Raw genomic sequence first — 27,457 nt, 5'->3', positions numbered from 1 at the left:
ATCTTACGATGTTACTTAAAACGTCTCTGGAAAACGTTGCTGACTTAACAATACATCCAAACACATAATCTCGCTCCTACAAAGAACACTTTAACGTTTCTCGTCGGTGCGAAAATTCTAATAAAAGACTAACAGATCTAATCGGAGGACAGGGAAGAATTCTCGATGTTATTTCGGATATCTCACGACCCTATCAAAACGTCTCCGAGAAACGTCCTCGACTTAACAAGAGACCCGAATGCGTAACCCAGTTCCTGCGAAGAACACTTTAACGTTTCTCGTCGGTGTGAAAATTCTAATAAAAGACTAACAAATCTAATCGGAGGACAGAGAAGATTTCTCGATGTTATTTCGGATATCTTACGATCCTACTATAACGTCTCTAAAAAACGTCCTTGACTTAACAAGATATCCGAATGCGTAACCCAGTTCCCATAAAGAACACTTTAACGTTCCTTGTTGGTGTGGAAATTCTAATAAATGACTAACAAATTTAATTGTAGGACAGGGAAGATTTCTCGATGTTATTTCAGATATCTTACGACCCTAGTATAACGTCTCTAAAAAACGTCCTTGACTTAACAAGATATCCGAATGCGTAACCCGGTTTTCATAAAGATTCCAGAAATTCTAATAAAAGACTAACAAATTTAATTGTAGGACGGGGAAGATTTCTCGATGCTATTTCGGATATTTCATGACTCTACTGTAACGTCTCTAAAAAACGTCATTGATTTAAGAAGACATCTGAGTCGCATAACCCGGTTTCCATAATGAACAGTTTAACGTTTTTCGTCGGTGTGAAAATTCTAATAAAAGACTAACAGATCTAATCAGAGAACAGAGAAGATTTCTATGTGCTATTTCGGATATTCACGATCCTACGAAAACGTCCCTAGAAAACATTCTAGACTTAACAAGACATCCAAACGCACAATCCGGTTCCTACAAAGAACACTTTAACGTTTCCAATTAGTGTGAAAATTCTAATAAAAGACTAACAAATCTAATCAGAGGATACAGAAGATTTCTATGTGTTATTTCGGATATTCACGACCCTACGAAAACATTCTAGACTTAACAAGACATCCAAACACAATCCAGTTCCCACAAACAACACTTTAACGTTTCTAATCGGTGTGAAAATTCTAATAAAATACTAACAAATCTAATCAGGGGACAGAGAAGATTTCTATGTGTTATTTCGGATATTCACGACCCTATGAAAATCTCCCTAGGAAACATTCTAGACTTAACAAGACATCCAAACGCACAATCCAGCTTCCACGAACAATACTTTAACGTTTTTAATCGGTGTGAAAATTCTAATAAAATACTAACAGATCTAATCAGAGGACAGTAAATATTTCTCGATGTTACTCACGACCGTACTAAAATTCTCTAGAAAACGCTCTTGACTTAACAAAACATCCAAACACACAATCCAGTTCCTATGAAGAACACTTTAACGTTTCCAATTGTTGTGAAAATTCTAATAAAATACTAACAGATCTAATCAGAGGACAAGAAATATTTCTCGATGTTACTCACGACCCTACTAAAACTCTGTAGAAAACATTCTCGACTTAACATGACATCCAAACGCACAATCCAGCTCCCACAAGCAACACTTAAACGTTTCTAATCGGTGTGAAAATTCTAACAAAAGACAAATAGATCCAACCAGAGAACCGAGAGGATATCTCATGACCCTACGAAAACGTCTCGAGAAACATTCTAGACTTAACAAGACATCCAAACGCACAATCCAGCTCCCACAAACAACACTTCAACGTTTCTAATCGATGTGAAAATTCTAATAAAAGACTAACAAATCTAATCAGGGGACAGAGAAGATTTCTATGTGTTATTTTGGATATTCACGACCCTACGAAAACGTCTCGAGAAACATTCTAGACTTAACAAGACATCCAAACGCACAATCCGGCTCCCACAAACAACACTTAAACGTTTCTAATCGGTGTGAAAATTCTAATACAATACCAACATATCCAATCGGAGGACCGAGAGGATATCTCGATGTTATTTCGGATATCTCACTCCCCTACTATAACGTCTCCCGAGGAAAACATCCTCAACTTAACAAGATATCCGAGTGCGTAACCCGGCTTCCATAAAGATTCCAGAAATTCTAATAAAAGTCTAACAAATTTAATTGTAAGCCCGAGAAGATATCTCGATGTTATTTCGGATATCTCACGACCCTACTATAACGTCTCCCGAGGAAAACGTCCTCGACTTAACGCGACATCCGAACGCATAGACGTAGACAATAGCCCGTTCCCCACAAAGGACACCTTAACGTTTCCACGCTTAACGCGGACAACATTGGATCCAATTTTAATTAAGTCCATGTCGACGATAATTAGAGCTAGGGACAATCGCGGCGCTCCTCGTGCCAGTCGCCGTCCTATCTGGGGTCGGATCGAACACACGGGTTGTCCCATCGGGCGCGCGCGGGGTTAACCCCGATTTCCCAATTCGATCCGGATTTCCAAAAGGTCACGCCGCCGGTGCGCCTTTCTTCTGCGTCCCGAGGAGCCCGGGCATATTCGCCAAGGCGAAAGGTACTCTAATCCGATCCGTAAACACAATAGAAAGTATCTCGGGGAATCTAGGCTACCGAACGAGTCTCTTTCGCGCGCACGCGCGCAACGTACGTGGTTCTCGCGTGCACCGAGACCTAAATACCGAGCTACCCTCCGGCTTCGACAAAAACGCTCGACATCCGGTTACTTCCCGGAGGTACGACCTTTCGACGCGTCATCGACGTTTTCTTCGCCCCGACGAAGATCCACGGGGTGAGAACTGTACGAGCCCGAAATACATACCCCCAGGTTGAATCTGGATCACGACGGATGATAAAGGGGGTAAATTCGGGGAGAGGGGTCACTGGTGACCGGAAAAGTGGCGAGAGAGAGAGAGAGAGAGTAATGTACGCGAAAAAATAAACAAACTAACATGTCGGCTTGGAATGTTTCTTGGTGTTCTTCGAATGGCTAGAATTGGTGCTTTGAACTTGGAGTGACGAAAAGATTAGAGCATTATTATTGAACGAGAGAGTTCACGGTTGTAGAAGCGACGAGAGAACGAAGGTACTCTTTGGGGTATCTATTTGGTGTTAAAAAATCCATGGTCCGTGCGGTAAAATTTTAAGTAAATTTCTTTGGTAGACGAAGTAGTGACGAGCTGGCGCTCTTGGGCTGCAGGAAGAAAGTGAAGTAGTATTAAATTAAAAAGAGAACAAAGTTGTATGGAAAATAGGTATTTACTATATGTAACAGGTAGTCGAGTTCTGACTGGGGTGTGAATGGTCTTTCGTTAGGTCAGGAGGCGTTGAGTAGAAGCTGAAGAATTGAAGAAGAGTTTAGAATATCAAAATGGGACAGGGATTGTAACAGGGGTATATCTCGATTGTTGGGTGATCCAAACCTGGAAATATATAAAGATTGGAGTATAATTATGAAAGAATTCCCGATAGTAAAGATTGTGAGGAAATGAAAATAGTATTTAGTACGGAGAATGTAAATAAAAATAAAAAATAACGTTAGAGCTACCGGTACATCCCTCGATATTGAGGTGTACGTCGTATGTATCTCACGAAAACCGATGGACAAGCACCGAATTTGTAAAATTGATCGCACGTATGGAATAGAAAATGACCTTAATTTTTTTACAGTAACAAAGTTGTTTAAAACATTTTGTACGTCTGCATTTCGTTTACATTCCGAATTGTAAGAATTAGAGACAACTTAATTCGTTATTGTGTTGTTGTGGAATTTTTGTTAATTAATCATTTTGACTGATATCTAAATCCACTATCATTAAGAGATCTATGATCCATGTGGTGAAATTTTAAGTAAATTTCTTTCCAAAAACAGTACAAAACCCAACATTCGTTTCGACCATTTGGTGTTAAAATATCCATGGTCCATGCGGTAAAATTTAAAGTAAATTTCTTTCCAAAAACAGTACACAATCCATTCGTTTCGACAATTCGGTAGACCTGGCGTGAAAAAATCCTCAATAGACACCTAAAATAGACGAGAACCGCGTGCACGTCTCGCGAGACTAGTCGCTTTCCCCGTGAACGCGCAACAGTACCCGGGACGAGCACTTAACGGGGAGAGGTCGCGCGCAGCTCGAGTGGGGGTAGCTACGCGTTCGCGTAGACCGTGGTAACGGAAACAACGGAACACCAACGATGGAAAATTGGGTGGAGCGGTAAACGGGAAGATGGCGCCGGAGAAAGAATTTGACGGAGCAAGGCGAAACCGTAGAGATAGGGAACAGGGCCGAGGTGGGGTGGGGGAGGAGGGGTGACGAGAGGACGAAATTGGGAAGATGGCGAAAGAGAGTAGGAGGAGGATGGGATTGTAATTTCGCGCGAATTCGCGCCTTGTCGGTTATTCGCGTATTGTACCCTCAGCGTTTTCCGATACGCGGAATTTATCGATTCCCACGATCCAACGACGAGCCTGGAAGCTCCGTTCGGGTTTCTCCAGCCCGAGGGGAATTTTAAAACCGCAACGGAGCGTGCGTCCTAACCTTAGATATTGGCAGTTTAAACGTTAAAATCGTGCTCCTCTCTCTCTATCTATCTATCTATCTATCTCGCTCGCTCTATGAACGATGAGACGCACGGAGAAGAGAATCTCGTCCGAAAAGATATTCACGTGTGCGTTGTTACACAGGTTCGTAAATTTTTGCAGCTAGTTTTTCCGTCGGTTGGCCCGCGCTTTCCGTTCAGCTGTCCGGTTGGACCGTAACGGGATTAAAAAAGTCAAGCAACCGATTTACGCCGACAAACAAGGTTGCGAGTGACCGCGTGTCGCCCTTCGTTAGAACGCTAACGACTCCTAACCGGGCGACGTCACCGGCTAGCGACGAGTAGATCCGCCAAATCAGCTTTCCGATCCGGCCGTAATGGGAACTTCATCGGCGGTGCAAGCCGATGAAAGTTAAACGTCGATATTTGACTTTCACGATTTTACGAAGTCGGTACCGATAATTATGCTAATAGATACAAGCGGCTCGCGTTAATCGTTTCCAGATAATGCAACCGGGGGAAGAGAGAGAAAGAAAGAAAGAGACACATAGAGAGAGAGAGAGAAAGAAAGAGAGAGACTTCCTTCTTCTTCTTCGCCCCACCCTCTCCGCGGAGTTTGCTCGAAACTTTCTTTTCTCCCGGGAGTTACTTCGCGCCCGGCCCTGTGTCCATTGGCAACCTCTAAAAAGCTTCTGGTGGAGAGTTTTCTATTTTCTTTCGAGCCTTCGTTTCTATTTCGAGAACCGCTTTATATTAGCGCGAGTTCAGTTCCCGAGAAGCTCGTGTCGGGGTGTCGGGGATATCCGTTGTATCGAAAACTCGTCGCGGAGAAACGTTCGTTCGCGAATACGCTCGGTTTCCCGGTCCCTTTGCCCCGATCGCTCGAGATTCGAGCACGGTACACTTTCTTTCGTTTCCCCCCACCACCACCACCCTTGCCCGTGGCGCTTGTCTCGCGAACGCGAAACGGAATAGCAAACACCATCGGGACCGATCGATGACCGTACGGACAGGGGGAGTCGTCGATTTAATAGTAATTACCGGCTTTCGTCGTTGTTCGTAGGGACGAACGATCGTTGACACGGCGGGGAGCGACCCGTTCGTTCGCGTCACACTTCTCCGACGCTGGAATTTCTTATTTCCTTCCCGACGTCTATACTTAACCGTCCGTCGTCGAGTCATAGGCGAGTAAGCATCGCGGCGGCGAATCGGCCCGTAAAGGCGCTACGGTTCCGTCGACGCGAGTCGAAACGCGACGACCGGCACCGACCGAATCCGATCGATCCGAACGGAACCGAGGTTCGATGGAAATCGGGCGTGGATGCACGGGGAACGAAAATCGAGTCGGAGGGAGAGGGTCCGTGGGAACGAATTCCGGGAACTCGAGCCTCCTCGAGGACGTCCCGAATAGAACATATTTGTCCGCGGTTAATTTTATATATTCTTTTGTTTCTATACATCGAATCTTTCCTTTTCTATCTTTTTCTATACAGCGCGAAATTTTTATTCGCGACTAGTTTTTTTTTTTTTTTTTGTTATGGTTTTTGTGTGTAAAATCTTTTCTTTCGTATCTTGTATATTCTCTTTTATATTTGGTCCGATATTTTTGTTAATGAATAGTTTTTTTATGTGTAAAATATTTTCTTTTGTATCTTGTATATTTTCTTTTACATTTGGTCCGATATTTTTATTAATGATTGGTTTTTTTTATATGTAAAATATTTTCTTTCGTATCTTGTATATTTTCTTTTATATTTGGTCCGATATTTTTCTTAATGATTAGTTTTTTTATGTGTAAAATATTTTTTTTCGTACCTTCTATATTTTCATTTATATTTGGTCCGATATTTTTGTTAACGATTACTTTTCTTTTTATATGTAAAATATTTTCTCGCGTATTTTTCAATCTTCCCTAAAAATGTTAACAATGCTTAATTTCCTTGTTTCTTTACACCAAATATCTCTTCTTCCGCATATTTTTCTATTCTTCCAACATCTCTATGTATCTTTTCTTTCGTATATATTCCTAGAAATCTTACACTCGTGAATAAACTATTCTTCTTTCGATCAAAATTATTACCATTACAATTCAACCAAATACGAAGGAGTCGCAGAATCAAATGCGTCGAGCGATCGTCGACCAGGCACCAACCGAATCGATCTAATGGAACCGAGTTCGAAAGAAATGAAAATCGTGGTGTCGAATGAAATCCGTGGGAACCAATTGGGGCACTCGAGTCTCGAATTGCACGAAATACGGTAGAGAAATCGCGAACTCGTTGGAAAATCGACGACCGTGAATGCGCTTCGTCGCGAACCGATCGCGAACTTCGAGTCGAAATAGCTATCGGTCGTTGGCGAGATCGGTCGTCTCTTCTATCGCCGTGCACGCGTTCATTGACCAACTTCTGTGGTGTATGTTTCAGGGAGAGCACGTGAGGCGCGCCAACGTCGAGGGAAGTCACGATCGACGCGCACGTCCGATCTGATGCAAGCGTAAATGCTTCGAGCGCCATCGGCTTGGAAGCGTTCGTCCGATTGATAGAGGCCCGGGTCGGTTTGACTTCGAGAACGAGCCTAACAAGTAGCCTCCCATCGACCGACACCTGTAAGATATCCGATGGTTATTTCAACGATCCTTTCTGTTAAATACTGTATCGAGCGATGGGAATTATTTTAGACTCGGTGTTTACTATCTAACCGAATATAATAGGTTGTTGAATAAGTTTTGTCGTTTGGTAAGATATGGAGATATTAGGTTGGTGGTTTTATTTCTCGAAAGATGGTAGTACTGTTCGATGAACATGTGTGATGGAGTTTTGTGTAGATTTGGCGATTCGTATATTTACAGTTGTTCAAAGTTGAACGTCCCGTCATTTTGCGAAAGATTTTCCCGAAAATTGTGCTGTTATTTCACGAAGAGTTTTCCTGAAAATCGTTCCGCCATTCCCGAAGAATTTTTCCGGAAATCGTCACGTCATTTCGCGAAAAAATTCCAGAACATTGTCCCATTATTTCGCGAAGAGTTTTCCTGAAAATCGTTCCGCCATTTCCCAAAGAATTTTCCCTGAAATCGTCCTGGAATTACGCGAAAAATGTTCTTGAAAATCGTCCCACTATTTCCCGAAGAATTTCCCTGGAAATAGTCCCACCACTTTCCGAAGAATTTTCCCAGAAATGGTCCCACCATTTAGCGAAAAATATTCCAGAAAATTGTCCCTCCATTTCCCGAAGAATTTTCCCGAAAACTGTTCCACTATTTCCCGTATAATTTTCCCTGAAATCGTTCTGCTATTTCGCGAATAATGTTCCTGAAAATCATCCCATTATTTCGTGAAGGGTTTTCTTGAAAATCGTTCCACCATTTCCCGAAGAATTATGCCAAAAGTCTTCCCACTATTTCCCGAAGAATTTTCCTGAAAATAGTCCCACCACTTTCCAAAGAATTTTCCCGGAAATCGTCCTACTGTTTTGCGAAAAAAGTTACTTAAAATCGTCCTGCCATTTTCTGAAGAATTTTCCTGAAAATCGTCCCGTAATTTCCCAAACAATTTTCCTGAAAATCGTCCCGTAATTTCCCGAAGAATTTTCCTGAAAATCGTCCCGTAATTTCCCGAAGAATTATCCCGAAAGTCTTCCCGCCATTTCGCAAACAATTTTCCAGAATATTATCCCGTCATTTCGCGAAAAATTTTCCAGAATATTATCCCGTCATTTTCCAAACAATTTTCCTGAAAATCATCCCGTAATTTCCCGAAGAATTATCCCGAAAGTCGTTCCACGACTTCACGAAAAATGTCCCTGAAAACCGTCCCACCATTTCCCGAAGAATTTTCCCGAAAGTCGTCCCACCACTCCACGAAAAATATCCCTAAAAACCGTCCCACAATTTCCCGAAGAATTTTCCCCGAAATCGTCCCGCCATTTTGCGAGGAATTTTCCCGAATTTCGTCCCATTGTTTCACGGAATCGGCGTCGCGACGTAGCGAGTGAAAAAAATCTCGAGCTCGTCGGGGCGGTCTGCGACGCCCTTCGAGTTTCCCGGAAACCACCGTAGCAAAGTAGCCGAACAGGAAGCGTAAATTGCCGTGTCTCGAACCGGTTGCAATTTTCGAACGTAATTTCCGCGCGCGGAAAGATAATCGATCGACACGGGACATCGTGGGAACACGAGCGTCCCGCGAATCGGGTCGTGTCTCGCAGAGAACGACCTCAAAGCGATACGTTGGGTCGTGGCGTGCGATTAAGGGGGTACATAGCTTCTCTATCGGTGAGTGAAGGTACTTCTTCGAGAAAATATTCAAGAAAAACTACTCGGTGAATTAATCTCGTGTTTGTTTTATCGGAGGGTGGGTACATCGTAGATTGTTTAAAAAAAATTTTGTAATTGTACCTAAGCGAATACAACCGAGGAATAAATTTCTGTGCACGCGTGCCGTACGAGCGTAGCTCCGCTGCACGATTTAAGTTTTTCCAATGATCCAATTTCAAAACGGATGGAATTGAATTTTATTCAATTTTATCGGGGTTGGCTATGACCTGTCGAGATCCAATTTTTTCATTTAAAACCGCAAGAAAATTACGCTATTTTTGAATAAAAGAGGGAGATTTTACTTGAAAATTTGCTCCGGTATTGATAGATAGAAAGCTGGAAAATTAAAAAATTGAAAGAAAAATGATTCAATAGACGAAAGATAAATTTATCGGGTATATGTACGTTGAATTTCGTGAAAAAGGTAGTGGAAATTTACAGAGTTATCGTGGTTGAGAGTTTTCAGAAAGTGAGTTTCAAAGAAAGTAAACGAGAAAAATAAACAAGAAAGGAGAAGTATAAATCAGTGTAAAATTGATTAGAAAAATATATTCTTTTCTTTAATATATTACTTGTTAAAACTTAATCGACTGTGAAGTTTATTTCACTAAATTACTTGTTTAAAAAACCACTTCTTTGATAGTGGTAACAAAACTAGTAGCTTCCAAGTAGACACTAGAATCTGTCTTTAAAATATTTAACAACTATAAAGCGTTCAACCGGTGAAACCGTCTCTTTGAGCCCACCGAGAGAACCACCCTGTTTTCCAATTTTCACCGAAGAAAATAAACGAGGCAAATAAAAAAAAAGTAAACACTAAAAAAAAGGTTATAAAATCAATGTACAACTTGAAAAAACATTTTCTTTTTTTTTTACAAATTGCTAAAGCTTAGTCGACTCAAGTTTATTTTAACGAATTATTTAACAGTAGAACTATCACAGGGATCAATTTGACCTGTTTCAAATTTCTTTTTAAAATTACTTAATTATTACCGATGTTCTTGCCTACAATATTCGTAGACAATTGTCAAAATAGTCAACTAACGATACTCGAAAATTTTGCATCGAATCTTGTCGGAGAGGAACGATACTGAAAGGAAATCAAATGTACCATAAATTTAACACTAGAAGTATCAATCGATATTTATTCCATGTGAATGCAAAAGGTGTTGTAATTAAATATTCGTGTATATATTTTTTCATTGATATATGAAAGCTTTAAAATAGTTATAAAATATTGTTTTTTGTTTCTGCTCCAATACAGTTTCAAAACACCAAAGTATTGTTTTAACACTAGTGCAATTAGTTACTCATTGATTTCCTTAGACCTTCCATTTTATTATAACGTTACAAAATATTACAAAGTTTATTATAAAAACTTATTTACTTATTATAGAGTTACGTACATTCGGGACATTATTTTACTTAAATTCTTTAAACGTATAATCGTACAAAAGAACTCCTTAACACTAGAACTACCAAAGGGGTCAATTTGATTTGTTTCATGGACAATTATCAAAATAGACAACTAACCATACTTGTAAATTAATTTGAACCCTATGTAACTTCAAAAATACCTCTACAATCCTAAATAAATAGCAATAACTATTAAAAAACCATCTGTTCGATAGTGTTAACAAACCCAGTAGCTGACCAGTAACAGACACTAGAATCTATCTTATCCCAAAGACCTAATACGAGGTCCAAACATAGTCACAGTGTCTAAACTCGTACTTTTCCAAACGTTCATCTTGTTCGTCCTGACCAATGTCCAAAACCAATGTTCCAGTGGCGGTGGGATCACGGTGAACCACAGCAACGGGTCCAGGGGGTTCGAGTGTACGTGGCTGCACCAGGTTCGCGCATGCTTCAGCAACGAGGCAGTTCATCGACAACACCTCCCGCGACGTCATCGTCCAACATGTTCCCCCAACAGTATTGTCTACGATGGAAGTACCATCACAGCAACCTACAGACCATGTTCTCACAGCTGCTAGAGCGACAAGCGTACTGCGACGTCACTTTGGCCTGCGAGGGCAAGACACTGAGAGCGCACAAGGTAAACAGAGAGACGCTGTTCCCCGCCCCCGGTAAACTTAATTCTCCTCTGAACGCCTCCAAGGGGTAGCACGAAGCGGAGAGGGGGAGGAGGCACCACCGTAGCTTTTATACAGACGCGGATCCCTAAACGGTGAAACTTTAACGAAGCCTACGATGAAATTAGATTACAGATTTCGCTCGACGAAGGTTTTTGCATCGATTGGCCCCCTTCTCCGCGATCGTCATCTCCAACCTCCCACCGGGTAGGAGGGGGCCACTCGTCTATTTTTCCAGCGAAGCTGACGAGCGTTGATTCGATTCTTTCGAAAGGACCCGATCTCGATCATTTTTTTTTTTTCTTTTTTTCTTCCGAAAGAGGAGAAATAAAAAAAATAGAAGACAGAGTCAGAGAGGGAAAAAACGGTTAACGTTTTACGCGCGTCCTGTGTCCACCGCGGGGGACGAACAAATAGCGCAACGTTTCGACGAAAAAGCACACGTGGCCCGCGTGTTCGTCCCGCCGTGTTGAAAACGCGCCATCGGGGCTGCACGCGTCGCTTTCATTCGGATTTCCGTCGGTGTTTCGAGTCCAAAGAGTAATTGCAACGGACCACCACCTCCTCCTCCTCCTCTTCCTCCTCTTCCTCGTCCTCCTCCTCGTCCTCCGCCGCGTTGACCCTTTAACGGCGCGCTCCGCCCTACGCCGAGCTCGATAGTTTCCTATTCGCTTTAAAATCCCTTTCCCTCGCGTTCGCACCGTTTCAAACTCTCTTTCGCGCTTTGAAATTTTGTTTAGAGGCCGCGCGCGGTGCTTGCTCGTTCACTCCGCGTCGCTTAACGCGTTACAAGCGGATTGTGTTATCGACGAGCACACCCCGCTCCCTTACCCCTCGTGTTATCCCGTTTTCACTTTCCACGAATACGGACGCACACAGGTTCGCTTCGTTTACGGTTAATTTTCATTTCGATATCACGGATCGTCTTCGATGGTTTCACGCGCGCCAATCTTAGAGTTACTTTTGGAATCGTTGGACTGGTCTCTGTTCGTTTAACAGTGGATTCATCGATTAGTCGAAACGAACGGTTTTGATTGGTTTTGTAATGAAATTTACTTTAAATTTTGTGGCACGTTTTCTGAGGACGTTACGATTCGATTCTACGCACGTGATTAATTTTGAAGAAGATAAAATTTTACCAAAGATAACAGTTTACCAAAGATAATACATAGTTTACCAAAGATCAAATTTTACCAAAGATCAAATTTTACCATAGATAAAATTTCACCAAAGATAACAGTTTACCAAAGATAACAGTTTACCAAAGATGAAATTTTACCAAAGATAAAATTTTACTAGAGATAAAATTTCACCAAAGATAACAGTTTACCAAAGATAAAATTTTACCATAGATAAAATTTTACCAAAGATAAAATTTTACCAAAGATAAAATTTCACCATAAATAACAGTTTACCAATGATAAAATTTTACCAAAGTTAAAATTTTACCAAAGATAAAATTTTACCAAACATAAAATTTTACCAAAGATAACAGTTTACCAAAGATAAAATTTTACCAAAGATAACAGTTTACCAAAGATAAAATTTCACCAAAGATAAAATTTTACCAAAGATAGTTTACCAAAGATAAAATTTCACCAAAGATAAAATTTTACCAAAGATAGTTTACCAAAGATAAAATTTCACCAAAGATAAAATTTTACCAAAGATAGTTTACCAAAGATAAAATTTCACCAAAGATAAAATTGAAATTCTTCTTTTTTCTCATCGATTGATTTTCTTTTAGATGTGTATATAAGGTATATGTTAATATTAGGAAATCTGGCGGTAATTTTAGTGTTGACGTTCGTCTGCACGATAGGTAGCCATTTTGTGTGTGTGTGTGTTTATTTTGGAGTAATTAAACGTGTATTTTGTAGAACCGTTCGAGATCTTCCTTGGATATTTTTAATCTCGATCGAGGTTAAGAGAACAATTTATGCTTGCAATTTTAAATAACTTTCGAACTTATTTGTAGAGTTTTCGCGATTAAACGTGTCCTTGTGAAACCCAAAATGGTTTCAGATTTCTTGTTCTTTGAATATTTTTGTCTCGATCGATTCTCTGCGAAAGGAAATTTATGCTTGTAATTTTCAGCAACGTTCGTACTTATTTGTGCGTTTCTTTTTAATAATTAACGTTTCGCGTTCTTGTGAAACGCAAAAGAGTTCCAGGTACATTATTCTTTGGACATTTTTACGTCGATTGACGTTTTATAACGAAGAATTTATGTTCAGGATTTTAAGTTACGGTGTACTTGATATTTTATTGCATCGCTAACGACAATACGCGAGTGAAAAATTTGCAAATATTAAGGTTCGTTCCTTGTAAGGAAACCTGCGCATGTTTTATTTCTACTTGTACAGGTTTTCGTAAAGAGGAAACGTACAAAATTGTGACTTTGTAAACATTTTTGAATTACAGACATTCGATCGTATTTTTATAACAGTTTCCAAGATTTTCCATTTATAAAGATTCTATCGTATTTTGCTAACAGTTTCCAAAATTTTCAAGTTATAAAAAATTCTGTCGTATTTTGATAACAGCATTCAAGATTTTCGAGTTATAGAGATTCTATAATATTTTGATAACAGTTTAAAAAATTTTCAAGTTACAGAGATTTTATCGTAATCTGATAACAGTTTCCAAAATTTTCAAACTACAGAGTTACTTGAAGTTACTTCTATCGTATTTTGATAACAGTTTAAAAAATTTTCAAGTTACAGAAATTTTATTGTAATTTGATGTTTCCAAAATTTTCAAATTACAGAGTTACTTGAAATTACTTCTATCGTAGTTTGATAACAGTATCCAAGATTTTCGAGTTGTGGAGGTTCAATCATATTTCGATAACAGTATCCAAGATTTTCAAGTTGTGGAGGTCCAATTCTATTTTCATAACAGTATCCAAGATTTTTAAATTACAGAGATTCTATAGTTCTTTGATAACAGTTTTCAAGATTTTCAAGTTACAGAGTTACTTGAAATTACTTGTATCGTAGTTTGATAACAGTATCCAAGATTTTCGAGTTGTGGAGGTTCAATCATATTTCGATAACAGTATCCAAGATTTTCGAGTTGTGGAGGTCCAATTCTATTTTCATAACAATATTCAAAATTTTCGAATTGTAGGGGTTCAATCATATTTTGATAACAGTGTCCAAGATTTTCAAATTACAGAGATTCTATAGTTCTTTGATAACAGTTTTCAAGATTTTCAAGTTACAGAGTTACTTGAAATTACTTGTATCGTAGTTTGATAACAGTATCCAAGATTTTCAAGTTGTAGAGATTCAATCACATTTTCGTAGCAGTATCCAAGATTTTCGAGTTCTACAGGTCCAAATTCTATTTTCGTAACACTATCCAAGATTTTCGAATGGTAAAGATTCGATCACATTTCGATAACAGTGTCCAAGATTTTCGAATTGTAGAGGTTCGATCATTCGATCAGATTTTGATAACAGTTTCCAAGTACGTCGCGTTTCCTGACGAAACGTTACGAGTTCGAACCGCCGGTTACCGATGACCACCATCGCCATTCGACGCGTTAACCGAGAAAAATCGATATCGAGAGCGAAAACATTTCGAGAGACGGAATCGGAAGCCAGCTACCAACTTGGACGATAAACCAGTCGACGACTTTTCGACGGATACTTGTACCATCGTTGGCTGCAACTTTAATCGTCCCTTCGGGTGAATATCCGAGATCTCGGAAGTGTCGTAATTCGCGCGTGAGGACGACGAACGACACCTTTCGAACACGGAAGAACAACTCGCAGATTCGACAATACAAACAACTCTCGTTTAACACTAGATTTACCAACCAGTTAAACTGACTGGTTTGAACAGCTTTCGAAAAGAAATTTACCATAAATTCCGTGGTATATTTTCAAAAGACTTTACGAATTTTTCTATTGTATTTGTATAATCAATTTGGCAGTTCCTCTTTCTCCTCGTCGAGTTTTTCGGAACATGTATACGGGAAAGAATTTAATACACAGTGTTAAGTTCGTCGTGCGAAAATGGCGGATGTTCCCGTGTCTTTCTTATTTTTCCAGGTAGAACTGAAAAATGAAAGACAGGTAAGAACGTACGTTGTTTCCACGTTTGCCCGAAATGCATCTATTTGAGAATAAAATTGTCGCGAGTTGCGCTCGAGTTTCTCGTCAATGGAGACTACGTTTGAGAATCGAACAATCATCCTCGAATTTGTTCTTCCAATTGAAAACAACGAAGAGGGAGGTTCGATCGAACGAAGACGGACATACGTCTGCAATGAAAAAAATCACACTTTGATTTTTGGGTTGTGTACCAACTGATGGAGTAATGATCGATCTGTGTGACAAAACAGAAAGTAGGGGATAAACAAAGAGGATTGGATAAAATTTGAGAAGAAAGGGTAAACAAAAGATGAAGAAAGATATCGAGTGGACAAAATTTGACAAGATATAAATGAGGAACGAAGATGTCAATTTGACAAAATGGAAGAATTGAAGGATAAACAAAAATGTCGATTGGATAAAATTGAAGAAGGAAGAAAGGATGAATAAGGATATTCATTGGACAAAATTTGAGAAGAAACAAATGAGGAACAGAGATGTCAATTTGACAAAATTGAAGAAACGAAGTATAAACAAAAATGTCAATTGGATTAAATTTGACAAGATACAAATGAGGAACAAAGATGTCGATTGGACAAAATTCTTTCATCTTTGTCCTTTGTTTCATCCTTGTCAGTTGTATAAAATTTACCAAGGAGTAGAGGATAAACAAAGATATCGATCGAACAGACTTTTTCCTTTTTGTTCATCCTTTGTTTCTTTCTTGTTAATAGGACAAAATTCTTTCATCTTTGTTCTTTGTTTCTTTCTTGTCAGTTGTACAAAGTTTGTCAAGGAGTAGAGGATAAACAAAGATATGGATCGAACAAAATTCTTCCATCTTTGTCGTTTGTTTCTTTCTTGTTAATCGAACCAAATTCTTCCATCGTTATTTATCCCATGTTTCTTCCCTGTCGAATGGGGGAAATACTTCCATCTTTGTTCATGCTTTGTTTCTTTCCTATCGATTGAACAAAATATTCCATCTTTGTTCATCCTATCTTCCCTGTCGATTGAACAAAATATTCCATCTTTGTTCATCCTATCTTCTCTGTCAATTGACCAAAATTCTTCCATCTTTGTTCATCCTATCATTTCTGTCGATTGAACAAAATCCTTCCATCTTTGTTCATCCTATCATTCTGTCAATCGAACAAAACCTTCCATCTTTGTTCATCCTATCATCCTGTCGATCGAACAAAACCTTCCATCTTTGTTCATCCTATATCTCTTCTAAATATATCTCTTGTAAATTGGTCAAAATTCATCCATCTATATTATAACCTTTACTTACTTCTCGTCGCTCTATCGCTAAAATTCGTCAAGTACTCGGCCCAAGGCAGACTCGGCAGTCCCTACGACTCCCTATCCGTCTAGGTCCCTATCCGGGCGGACGATGAGAGTTCCTTCGAGATTTCCGGTTCCCGAGCGAAGCACCCGTGGCCACGAAGCGCGTTGTTTCCCGGTAATTAAGCTTCTGGTCGTCGAGGAACGAGCCAAGGTAATCCCCGTTCGGGTTCCATTGACTTCCAGGATGTCGCTGCGCCCAACCCCCTCCCTCCCCTCCACGTACATCTTTTTTTCCTCGTACACGTGTCTCTCGATCGCTCCGCGCCCAGCCCGGTTCGGTCGCCACCCCTTTTGCCTCTCTGTACGTTTTTCTGCGTGTTGCCTGCTGCTGCTGCTGCTGCTACTGGCCACCTTCTTCTTCGTTGCCTGCCTGGCTGCCGGGCGGAGAATTTCCTCGATTCGTCTTATTGCACGTCGTCGGCCCTGGAAGAAGGAGACGGAACGAGAACGCCTCTGTTGGAAACGAGTAGGACGGAACGAGAGACACACGGAGGGAGAGGAGAGGATAGGGAAGGGCGGAAGGGGGGAGGGGGACGAATCGCGAGAGAGAGGGGGAGAGAGCAGACCACCCTCGCCCCGGGGAACATAAAACTTAACAAACGATCAATTTTCTGTTCTTTGTTTCTTAGCAGGCTGGAACTACGGTATTTCGCCACTCTCTCCACCCTACCTCGGGCGTTCTTCGCCCCCGGTCGACCCTCCTCCACCTCCTACGGCACCATCGGTCTCTCCCCCTCTCCCGGTGCCAGCCATTCCACCGTTTCTTTCCCTCTGGCTTCGGCCGAGAGGTTCGCCCCTCGCCCTCTCACTTTCCCTGGCAGCAATCGCTATCTTCTTCTTTTCTTCCCTCCCACTCTGTCCGCGAGGCTGTTTCCACCCCCTTCCAGAGGTTGCCGACGGCCGCCACCGCCACACCGTCCACCCCCCCTTGTCCTCCCGTTTCTGCGCCCCTCGACGTTCTCCACACCCCCCCGGACAACCCCTCCATGTTTCCCTTTTTGTATCTTCGTCTCGGCCGTGCGTCGAAACGAGCCGCGCAGAGGAGAGAGGCACTCTATCAAAGTAGAGTACGTTTGGCTTGGTTTATTTTTTACTTTGGGAGGGGTCCAAATTGTAAAATCAATACTTCCTCCTAAATTTAGAATGCCGCCACCGGGCGACGCCGACGCCGCGCGGCCTTTTTCCACCCGGTTCTTCCTTTCGGCCTCTACGGGGGTATACCGCTCCCGCTCGTGCTCGTGTTCGGTGCTCGTGCTCGGTGCTCGTGCCCGCGTCGCGACGCCGGGCGGGAAAACCGATGAGCGTAGGCGAAGGGGTGATATCGCGCGCGCGACGCCCGCGTCATCGCGTCGGAAAACAAAAGGCGAGTCGCGCCGGGGACGCGCGCGGACGCTCCCGCTCCCGCCCCCGCGCCCGCGCCGCGCCGCGAGCGTCTCCGGCTACCTGTGGCCCCGCTCGATTCCTCGCCGATTCTTCCCGCGAATTGGATTTCAACTTTTTCTTCGTCGAGAGGGTGCTCGAAGAATCAAGCGTTGGCCGACGATTCTCCGCACGCGTCAGGTTCGGATGGTTTCGTGGGTATTCGCGCTCGCTCGATGATTTTGATTCTAATCAGTTTTTCGAGGAGGTACTTGGAGAGGAGTATTGGCTACCAATGTACGTTACCAATTGTACCGAGAGCTTGGTATATTTCTGAGTACTTCCGTGTGTATTTGGGATCGCTCGAAGTAGATTTTAATTGTTTTTTCGAGGAAGTATTTAGAAAGAAGTACTTAGAAATGTACCAATTGTCTGTATTCGTGAAAGCTTGGTGGTTTCGAGAGTCAAATGGTTTCGTTTGATTTAGATTTGAATTCTTCTTTCGAGGAAGTACTTGGAAGGAAGTATTGGCTACCAATTGTCTGTACTCGTGAGAGCTTGGTGGTTTCGTGTGTATTTGCTATCGCTCGAATTAGATTCTAATTCTTCTTTCGAGTAAGTACTTAGAGATACATTTGTCATGGAAGTACTTGAAAACAAGTATTGGCTACCAATTGTCTGTATTCGTGAGAGATTGATGGTTCCATAAGTATTTGCGATCGCTCGAATTAGATTCTAAATCTTCTTTCAAGTAAATAGTTAGAAATACACCAATTGTCTGTATTCGTGAGAGCTTGGTGGTTTCGTGAGTATTTGCGATCGTTTGATTTAGATTTGAATTCTTCTTTCGAGGAAGTACTTGGAAGGAAGTATTGGCTACCAATTGTCTGTACTCGTGAGATCTTGGTGGTTTCGTGTGTCTTTGCGATCGCTCGAATTAGATTCTAATTCTTCTTTCGAGTAAGTACTTAGAGATACATTTGTCGTGGAAGTATTTGAAAACAAGTATTGGCTACCAATTGTCTGTACTCGTGAGAGCTTGATGGTTCCATAAGTATTTGCGATCGCGCGAATTAGATTCTAAATCTTCTTTCAAGTAAATACTTAGAAATACACCAATTGTCTGTATTCGTGAGAGCTTGGTGGTTTCGTGGATTTTTGTAATCGATCGATTTATATTCTAATTTTTCTTTCGAGGAAGTACTTAGAAAGAAGTACTTAGAAATACACCAATTGTCTGTATTCGTGAGAGCTTGGTGGTTTCATGGATATCTGTAATCGATCAATTTAGATTCTAATTCTTTTTTCAAGGAAATACTTGGAAAGAAGTATTGGCTACCAATTGTCGGTATTCGTGAGATATTTGTGGTTCCGTGAATATTTGTAATCGAACCATTTAGATTCTAATTCTTTTTTTGAGGAAGTACTTAGAAAGAAGTACTTAGAAATACACCAATTGTCTGTATTCGTGAGAGCTTGGTGGTTTCGTGAGTATTTGCGATCGCTCGAATTAGATTCTAATTCTTTTTTCGAGGAAATACTTGGAAAGAAGTATTGGCTACCAATTGTCTGTACTCGTGAGATATTTGTGGTTCCGTGAGTATTTGTAATCGATCGATTTAGATTCTAATTCTTTATCAAATAGGTATAATACTTAGAAAGAAGCCTTGACCACCAATTGTCTATAGTGGACGTAAAATATTGGTAGTTTTGTGAGTACCTGCGATCGCTCTAATTCTTTTTTTGAGTGGATACTTAGAAAGAAACGTTGATCACCAATTATCTATAGTACACGTAAGATATTGGTAGTTTTGTGAGTACTTGCAATCACTCTAGTTCTTTTTTTTTAGTAGGTACTTAGAAAGAAGCGTTGATCGCCAATTATCTATAGTACACGTAAGATATTGGTAGTTTTGTGAGTACTTGCGATCGCTCCAATTAGATTCTAGTCCTGCTCTTCGAGTAGGTATCATACTTGGAAAGAAGCGTTGACTACTAATTATCTATAGTACACTTAAGATCTTGGTAGTTCCGTGAGTACTTGCGATCCCACGAATTAGATTCCAATTCTTTTTTCAAGTAGGTGAAAAAGACGTTGTACAATAATTTCCATAACACATGTGAGGCTTTAACAGTCCTGTGACGCTAGAAGTACATTCTAATTTTTTTTTTCTCGAGAAGGCACTTACCAAGAATAGTTGAAAATCGTCCATAATACACGTAAGATCTTGATAGTTCCATGACTACTTGTGACCCCTTGAATTAAACTTTAATTGTTCTTTTGTCGAGTAGAATGGGTGGATTACCAATTTCTGTAATTTTTCCTTTTTCTACTTGAATTAGATTTTAATGTTTTTGTCACTCTTTTGAGTAGATACAAAAACTCGTTAATCACCGATTTCTCGTAATGCCTACGTGTAAGACATGAACAATCTCGTGACTACTTACGGACTCTCGAATTAAATTCTATTTTCTTTTTTTTTTCAAGTAGGTACAAAAACGCGTTGATCGTCAATTTCCGGTAATACCTAAGTACGTGCATTATTCTGATAGTCTCGCGGCTACCTATGACCACTAGAATTAGAATCTAATTTATTTTTCCTTTTTCGTGCAAGTACAACACCTTGGTCACCAATTTCCATAATACGTCCATGACCCTAACAATCGCGCGATTACCCATAATCGCTCGAATTAAATTTCAACTTTGTTTTCTATACTTTCCAGTAGGTAAACAATCACCGATCCTCGAAATATATACAACGTTCTAACAATCTCGCACACTCTATAATTACAACTGGAGTTAACAACCGCAACGAATTGACAACCCATTTCGAAATATTCGAAATTATTCCGTTATTTTCACCGTAATCCAATAGAAAAGATCTCAACTGCTCTATCCACTAAACATCTACAATAAAAATAAAGTGATACAAACTAAGAACAACCCTTATCAAACATATAAATACAAATTGGTTGAAAGGAATTAGTTAAATCTTCCAAACTGAAATATCAATTTAAAATTACGTCTGGAATATACTTTTCAAACATTGAGTGTCCTAAATGAAAGAACAGATCCTATCCTATCGTACGAATAAAATTAAAAAAAAAAAAAAAATGATTACGAATAAAAAAATTCCGGATCGTTTTTCAGGGGACAATTTCACGAACTTGTCTCTCGATTATCCACGCGTTACACACGTTACGTTTAATCGCGTTGACAAAAATCGTCGATCGTACTTTAATTCGTCGAAACGTTGACAAATTGTGATCAATCGACACTTAATTCACCATCTGATAAAATGTGAAAGCGATATACCAGTATCAAATAGTAATCGGAGCCGTATATGCAGAGCTAGACCGAGGGTGAGTCACCGTTACCAATTCCTTAATTTTCTCTCGACTCGTTTCTCGAAAACGGTGGTGCATCGGCGTGCAACGGAATTGCTCGATTTCTGTTTACCAACGTTGCACGGTTGTCAGTTAACGATCGTCGTGCACGGTCCAATTGTTGATGATAAACCGAGCGAACGTCTGACGTAACGGTTCGCTTCGGATCAAGATGCTTCGAATATTGTGCCTTTCGTTTCCTACCGGACGCAGCCATACGCGGACGATTTTTTTTTTTTTTTTTTCTCCATTGCGATCGTTACGGTTGTCTTCGTTTTTTTTTTTTTTTTTTTTACAATTGGACGAATAAGAAAAAGCATGGAACAGCAACGAGAAAAAATTCCACGTCCGCTTTGGTCTTCAAGAGGGGGAGACCCGAGGAAAAGGTCGGGATGAAAGGAATTTTCGCAATTTTCTCGTATTGTAAAACCTTGATGAAATTTTTCGTCACTCTTCGTGCATAATATTCTGTAACTTTCAAGGTGTGCGTTTGTTTTTTTTTCTTTTTTTTTTTTATTGGTAGAATTTATCAGCGTTTCGCGAAGAAATGAATGTTCTTTTCCGTGGAACTTCTTATTGATGGGTGGACTGGAATTTTTCTATTTAGAATGTTTTAGTGGAAATTTTACCGGAATGTTTTATTCTAAATGAAAAATCAACACGAGTCTTTTCACTCGTTATTGATAAAATTAATAATTCTTTGGATATTTGAAAGGTTATCGTTATTTTTGTAATTCTTTCACAAAACAGGATTTAGATTCTTGCAATGCGCAATTTTGTTACGAAAAGAAATTTAATTTGATTTTTGATTCTGTCACGAAAGAAAATTCCAATTCGTTTGATTTTTAATTCCAGATCGACGTAAAGAAAGATACATATCATTAACAAAAGGTTCACAAAAGGTAACGTTTGTTTCTTCGCGAAAGTACGATAAATTGTAATGGAGAAAAAAATTTTTTATACCTTCAAACGTTAACAAATATATATATATGGAGAGTGACGAAAAGTTTCACCGGGGATTTACGTTATAAAAAAATTGCCGAAAAATCACTTTCACTTTTAACGTTTCACGCGAGCCTCCCCCCCTTAATGTTCGTCGAACGTGTGCCAGGTTTCGAAGTGAATCGAGGTGTCTGACCAGGACCGAATAGCTATACAGTTGACCTTCGTACAACGCGATTTTCAACAACACGGATTTGGTTTTACGCGGTGTTTTCGCGGCCTTTGAAGTCACCGCCTCGACCTCGAATCGTCGCGACAGCATTCATACTGTTTACAAACGACGATGGTTTCGCTTTTTAATTAATTCTTTTTTTTTTTTTAATTTACTTTATTGTAAAAATACGTAACAATGCGTATGAATACACAGTACACGGAACGTACCTCGACTAATCGCATGCTTGTAAATCCATAAAATTGGATAATAATTACAATGTGTATAATATACTTTAGAATTTTATTTTTTAATATATGCGATAGGTGATCAAATTCTTATAAACGCTTTGAAACCATTAGTTACTTAAAGTGTGGTCAAGAATGAGATTGATACATTTTACAATTATTTTGAAACTTTTCGAATGGAAAATGTTTATACGTCGATATTTGGTTACGTCATCCTTTGCATTTATAATTGCTCGAACACATCTGTGTATTTTTTTTTTCTTATATTTCTCGGTCGTGGCACCGTATGCATATAACTTTCTCGATCGATCGATATTTATTGCATATGAATGCAAAAAGTGGTGAAATTAGATATATATATAAATTTTTATTACAAAAGTTCTAAAATAGTTGTGAAATATTGTTTTTGCCCCAATACAGTTTCCAAACACCAAAATATCGTTTTAACCCCTGAACTACCAAAGGGGTCAATTTTACCTGTTTCGAACTTCTTAAAATTATTTAATTATTGACAGTATCCTTGCCTACAATATTCGTGGAGAATTATCAAAATAGACAACTAATTATACTCGTGAATTAATTTGGCCTTTCCCCACCTAACTTCAAGATAGCTATGTAATCTGATACAAATAGAAGTTCACCATTGGTAGTTCCAGTATTAAGGGCAGTTTTCATTCCATTCTCGACCAAATGTCAAATAAGTATTAATTTCAAAGTATTCGTAGTAATTTGATCACCCATTGTATCGATTAGAAAATAAAATTCTAGAATAGATTATTAGAGAGTAAATTATAGATTAGAGTAAATTATACAATATATTAAAATTATATACAATAATTATATAATAGAGTAAATTATACAGTAGATCATAGTTAATTCTCGGTGATAGTTAGAGGTGATAAATTTCAGGTAGATTTTCAACTACGCGGTTAGCTCGAGGGACAGTTGCACTCGATCCAGACGAGACGAATGGCTGAAGAAAAACAAACGTTCGTTTGGAATTCACGCGATAGAGAAGACAAACTGCGAATTTGATCTTGTCTTACGCGCTGGTGCATCGATCACGTGCAATTTGTTTGCAGTCTGTTGACTCGTTGCACGGTAGTACACTGGCGTTCTTTTCACGAGAGACGCGAGTTTATTGTGATAGAGAAAAAAGAGAGAACAAACGTTAATTAATACGAAAATATTTTTATCGTTTCCTGCACCATCGAAATTTTCCGTTAACCGTCAACGAATACGTTTCTCTCGATCGAGAGGATGCGACAGGAAAATCGCATCCGAGCGATGTTGCGATAATTCCTTTGACTCTACCAAAGGAAAGTAACGAGCGAAAAGACGACGTGCTTTTCTCGCTGAAAGAATTGGCAGTGTATGGCCGGGTATTGTATTTTCCTTTGGACGAATAAGGTACACGAAAAGGTTTTCCCTCGTATCGAAATAAACGAGTTTCGTTGCTCCGGATCTCTGTTAATTCGCTCGGACCTTGATCGTTTTCTTTTTTCGACGACTCGATTCGTTTGTACAAAGTGTTATCTATTAATAGTAACAGTAGTAAAATAATAAAATAATAATAATAATACTAAATTGGATAAAAGTGTTCAAAAATAGAGGGGTAGTTGTGAAAAATTTAGTGTATTACAAAAACGATTTTTAAAATTTCGAAATGGGCCGTCACTCTCGGCAAGAATGCAAATTTTGTTTGTACAAGTTCGAACTTCTGTAATCTGCTTCTCGAGTACAACTCTGGAGGTTTGATGATGCTTCGGATTTCGTGGAAATTCGTTAAAAGTAGTATCATAGATTCGCTAAAAGTAATATCAAAATTTGTTAAAAGTAATCTGAAAGATTCGTTAATAGTAATATCAAAGATTCGTTAAAAGTAGTATCAAAGATTCGTTAAAAGTAGTATCAAAGATTCGTTAAAAGTAATCTCAAAGATTCGTTAAGAGTAATCTCAAAGATTCGTTAAAAGTAATCTCAAAGATTCGTTCAAAGTAATCTGAAAGATTCGTTAAAAGTAATCTTAAAGATTCGTTAAAGGTAATCTCAAAGATTCGTTAAAAGTAAGCTCAAACATTCGTTAAAAGTCGTCTCAAACATTCGCTAAAAGTAATATCAAACATTCCTTAAAGGTAATCTCAAAGATTCGTTAAAAGTAATATCAAACATTCGCTAAAAATAATATCAAAGATTCGTTAAAAGTAATATCAAACATTCGCTAAAAATAATATCAAAGATTCATTAAAAGTAATATCAAACATTCGCTAAAAATAATATCAAACATTCGTTAAAAGTAATCTCAAACATTCGTTAAAAGTAATATCAAAAATTAGTTAAAAGTAATCTCAAAGATTCGTTAAGAGTAATCTCAAAGATTTGTTAAAAGTAATCTCAAACATTCGTTAAAAGTAATCTCAAACATTCGTTAAAAGTAATCTCAAACATTCGTTAAAAGTAATCTCAACGATTCGCTAAAACTGATATCAAACATTCGTTAAATGTAATCTCAAACACTCGTTAAAAGTAATACCAAAAATTCGTGAAACTCAACCGTCAAAAGTATAAAATTCCGTCAGTTTCGCGATAAATTCACGTTATTATACACGTGCGATGAACGCGTAACACATCGGAGGTTCGAATCACTTCGTTACGACACGCGAAACGACGTTAATTTCTCGATAAACGACAACATTCGAGGCGACGGAAGCTTTTGTCGTACAATGGGATCGACTCGATCCCACTACTCGTCGAACGAAGAATTACAGACAGCTGCTTCCTCGTTCTCCGCCACCTGTATCCAGGTGTGCTGGACGATCGTAGCTGCGATCGTTCGACGAAAAGAGGGGAAAATCGAAATCGTTTCTTTTTGTTTTTCTTTTTTTTTTCTCTCTCTCTCTGTCTCTCTCGTTCGTTTTTCGGTTCGTTGGACGAATGCTGGCAGACTGTTGTCTCGCGATCGATGGTACGAATTAGGGGTGTACACTGCCCCTGGGTATTTGCCTACCAGCTGAGAAGCAACGTTTAGGTATCGCGATAAGAAGATGGTCACGGAGGGGACGACGAACCGAATCGTAAACGTTTCTAGTTTCGTTGAAACGCCTTCGCTCGAACGAATATTCCCTGCGTCGAGTTCAATGTTTAACGAAGAAACAACAAACTCGGTGATCGGTTTAAAATAATATTGCTTTCTTAAGAATCGAATCGATTAGTTTCCAGTTTTATTGAAACTGAAAAAATTTTTATTACTTAAAAATACAATCGATTAGCCGAAGACCGGTTCCAAGAACCGTGTTTTAAGATATTTGAAAAAACAACCTTTGAATTCGTTGAACTCAAAACATTAGCCTAAACACAAACGTAAGAAACTTATTTTACACTAATTCTCGATCCCAATTCATAGTTCCGTATACTTTAAACCTACTTTCGAGATCGTTCGTAAATATTTTTAATTTCGAACACTTTCTCGATCCTAACCTCCAAATTTCGAGATCGTTCGTAAATATTTCTAATTTCGAACAGTTTCGAAATCGTTCGTAAATGTTTCTAAATTCGAACACTTTCGAGATCGTTCGTAAATATTTCTAATTTCGAACTCTCTCTCGATCCTAACCTCCAAATTTCGAGATCGATCGTAATTATTTCTAATTTCGAGATCGATCGTAAATATTTCTAATTTCGAACTCTCTCTCGACCTTAACTTCCAAATTTCGAGATCGTTCGTAAATATTTTTAATTTCGAACTCTCTCTCGATCCTAACCTTCAAATTTCGAGATCGTTCGTAAATATTTCTAATTTCGAACTCTCTCTCGATCCTAACCTCCAAATTTCGAGATCGTTCGTAAATATTTCTAATTTCGAACACTTTCGCGATCGTTCGTAAATATTTCTAATTTCGAACTCTCTCTCGATCCTAACCTCCAAATTTCGAGATCGTTCGTAAATTTTTAATTTCGAACCGATACCGTTCTTCGACTACTCGATTCAATTGCTCGTATAGCATCGGATGTATATTCGTCCGGATACGAGCTGCCCGTGTGTGTCTCTGTGCATGTGTATCTTTTTTTTTCAACGCAAGGAAATATGGACAGGAAGTACGCAAACGACAGAAGGTAGATGGAAATATTCGTTCGGATTGAAATATAAACGACCGCTCGCGAGCGATGGTGCGATCAAAATGCAACGTCAGTCGTCGTGCTACAATGTTGCGGCTTGTTTTATGACGCTATCGCGTTCCATTTCTTGTTCTTCGTTTTCGCAGCTGGTGGGAGTTAGGTTATGTATCGATTCGGTGTGTATCGCTTTTCGGGTTGTTTGTACGCGGTCCTTTCGTTCGAATTATACGAATTCGAATCATAACGACGAACGATTACACTTTTTGGAATATTATCGGTCGGAACGTGTACCAGAGGGGCTGGATCTCTCTTTTATACCGTGTAATCCGAGATTGGACTTATCTTTATTGCTTCGATCGTGCGCAACTTCGCTACGTACGCGCAGACACTCGATTACAGGTATTAACATACGTCGTCTATTCTTTTACGTAGTAATTAGTCACGCTGAATACCGTTGTTGTCTCCGTTTCGAGAAATATTAAGCATCGACGGATTAATAATTCATTGTCGCGTACCTCGTTCGGAAAATTTCACTCGGTAAGTTTCACTGTACGGTGACCGATGTTCCAGTAATGTTTCTTTAAAACGCTTGGAACGAACCTCGATAATTGTACAATTTTAGATGACGACCACTATCGTTGGTAATAGGGTATGAAAGGACGTCGAGAAATTATCGAACGGTTTTTTACTTTTCATGTTACGATTTGAACGATTATAAAAATTTTTAAATAACGTTACTGTTGTTGGTAATAGTGTAAAGAAA

The 27,457-nt window shown here is 39.4% G+C and overlaps 1 protein-coding gene across 5 annotated transcripts in view; it reads left to right on the top strand.

The window, feature by feature from the left end:
* Positions 1-27,457, top strand: part of LOC143143681 (uncharacterized) — a 179,285-nt gene that overhangs the window by 88,554 nt on the left and 63,274 nt on the right. For 3 of the 5 annotated variants that reach the window (XM_076305255.1, XM_076305238.1, XM_076305247.1), the window contains 2 exons: positions 6,997-7,178; positions 10,672-10,941. The exons of 1 other annotated variant lie outside the window; for it this stretch is intronic. In XM_076305255.1, coding sequence (XP_076161370.1) covers positions 10,747-10,941 — 195 coding nt within the window. In that variant the 5' untranslated portion in view covers positions 6,997-7,178; positions 10,672-10,746. Of the gene's footprint in view, positions 1-6,996; positions 7,179-10,671; positions 10,942-18,729; positions 18,751-27,457 lie in introns of those variants that run through there. One more of the 5 variants, XM_076305270.1, reaches the window with a different exon arrangement.

The sequence above is a fragment of the Ptiloglossa arizonensis genome, chromosome 1, assembly GCF_051014685.1.
Source record: "Ptiloglossa arizonensis isolate GNS036 chromosome 1, iyPtiAriz1_principal, whole genome shotgun sequence".
In the NCBI taxonomy this organism is placed as follows: domain Eukaryota; kingdom Metazoa; phylum Arthropoda; class Insecta; order Hymenoptera; family Colletidae; genus Ptiloglossa; species Ptiloglossa arizonensis.
Note: the sequence above shows the minus strand (reverse complement) of the source record. Positions and strands in the feature narration are given on the sequence as shown.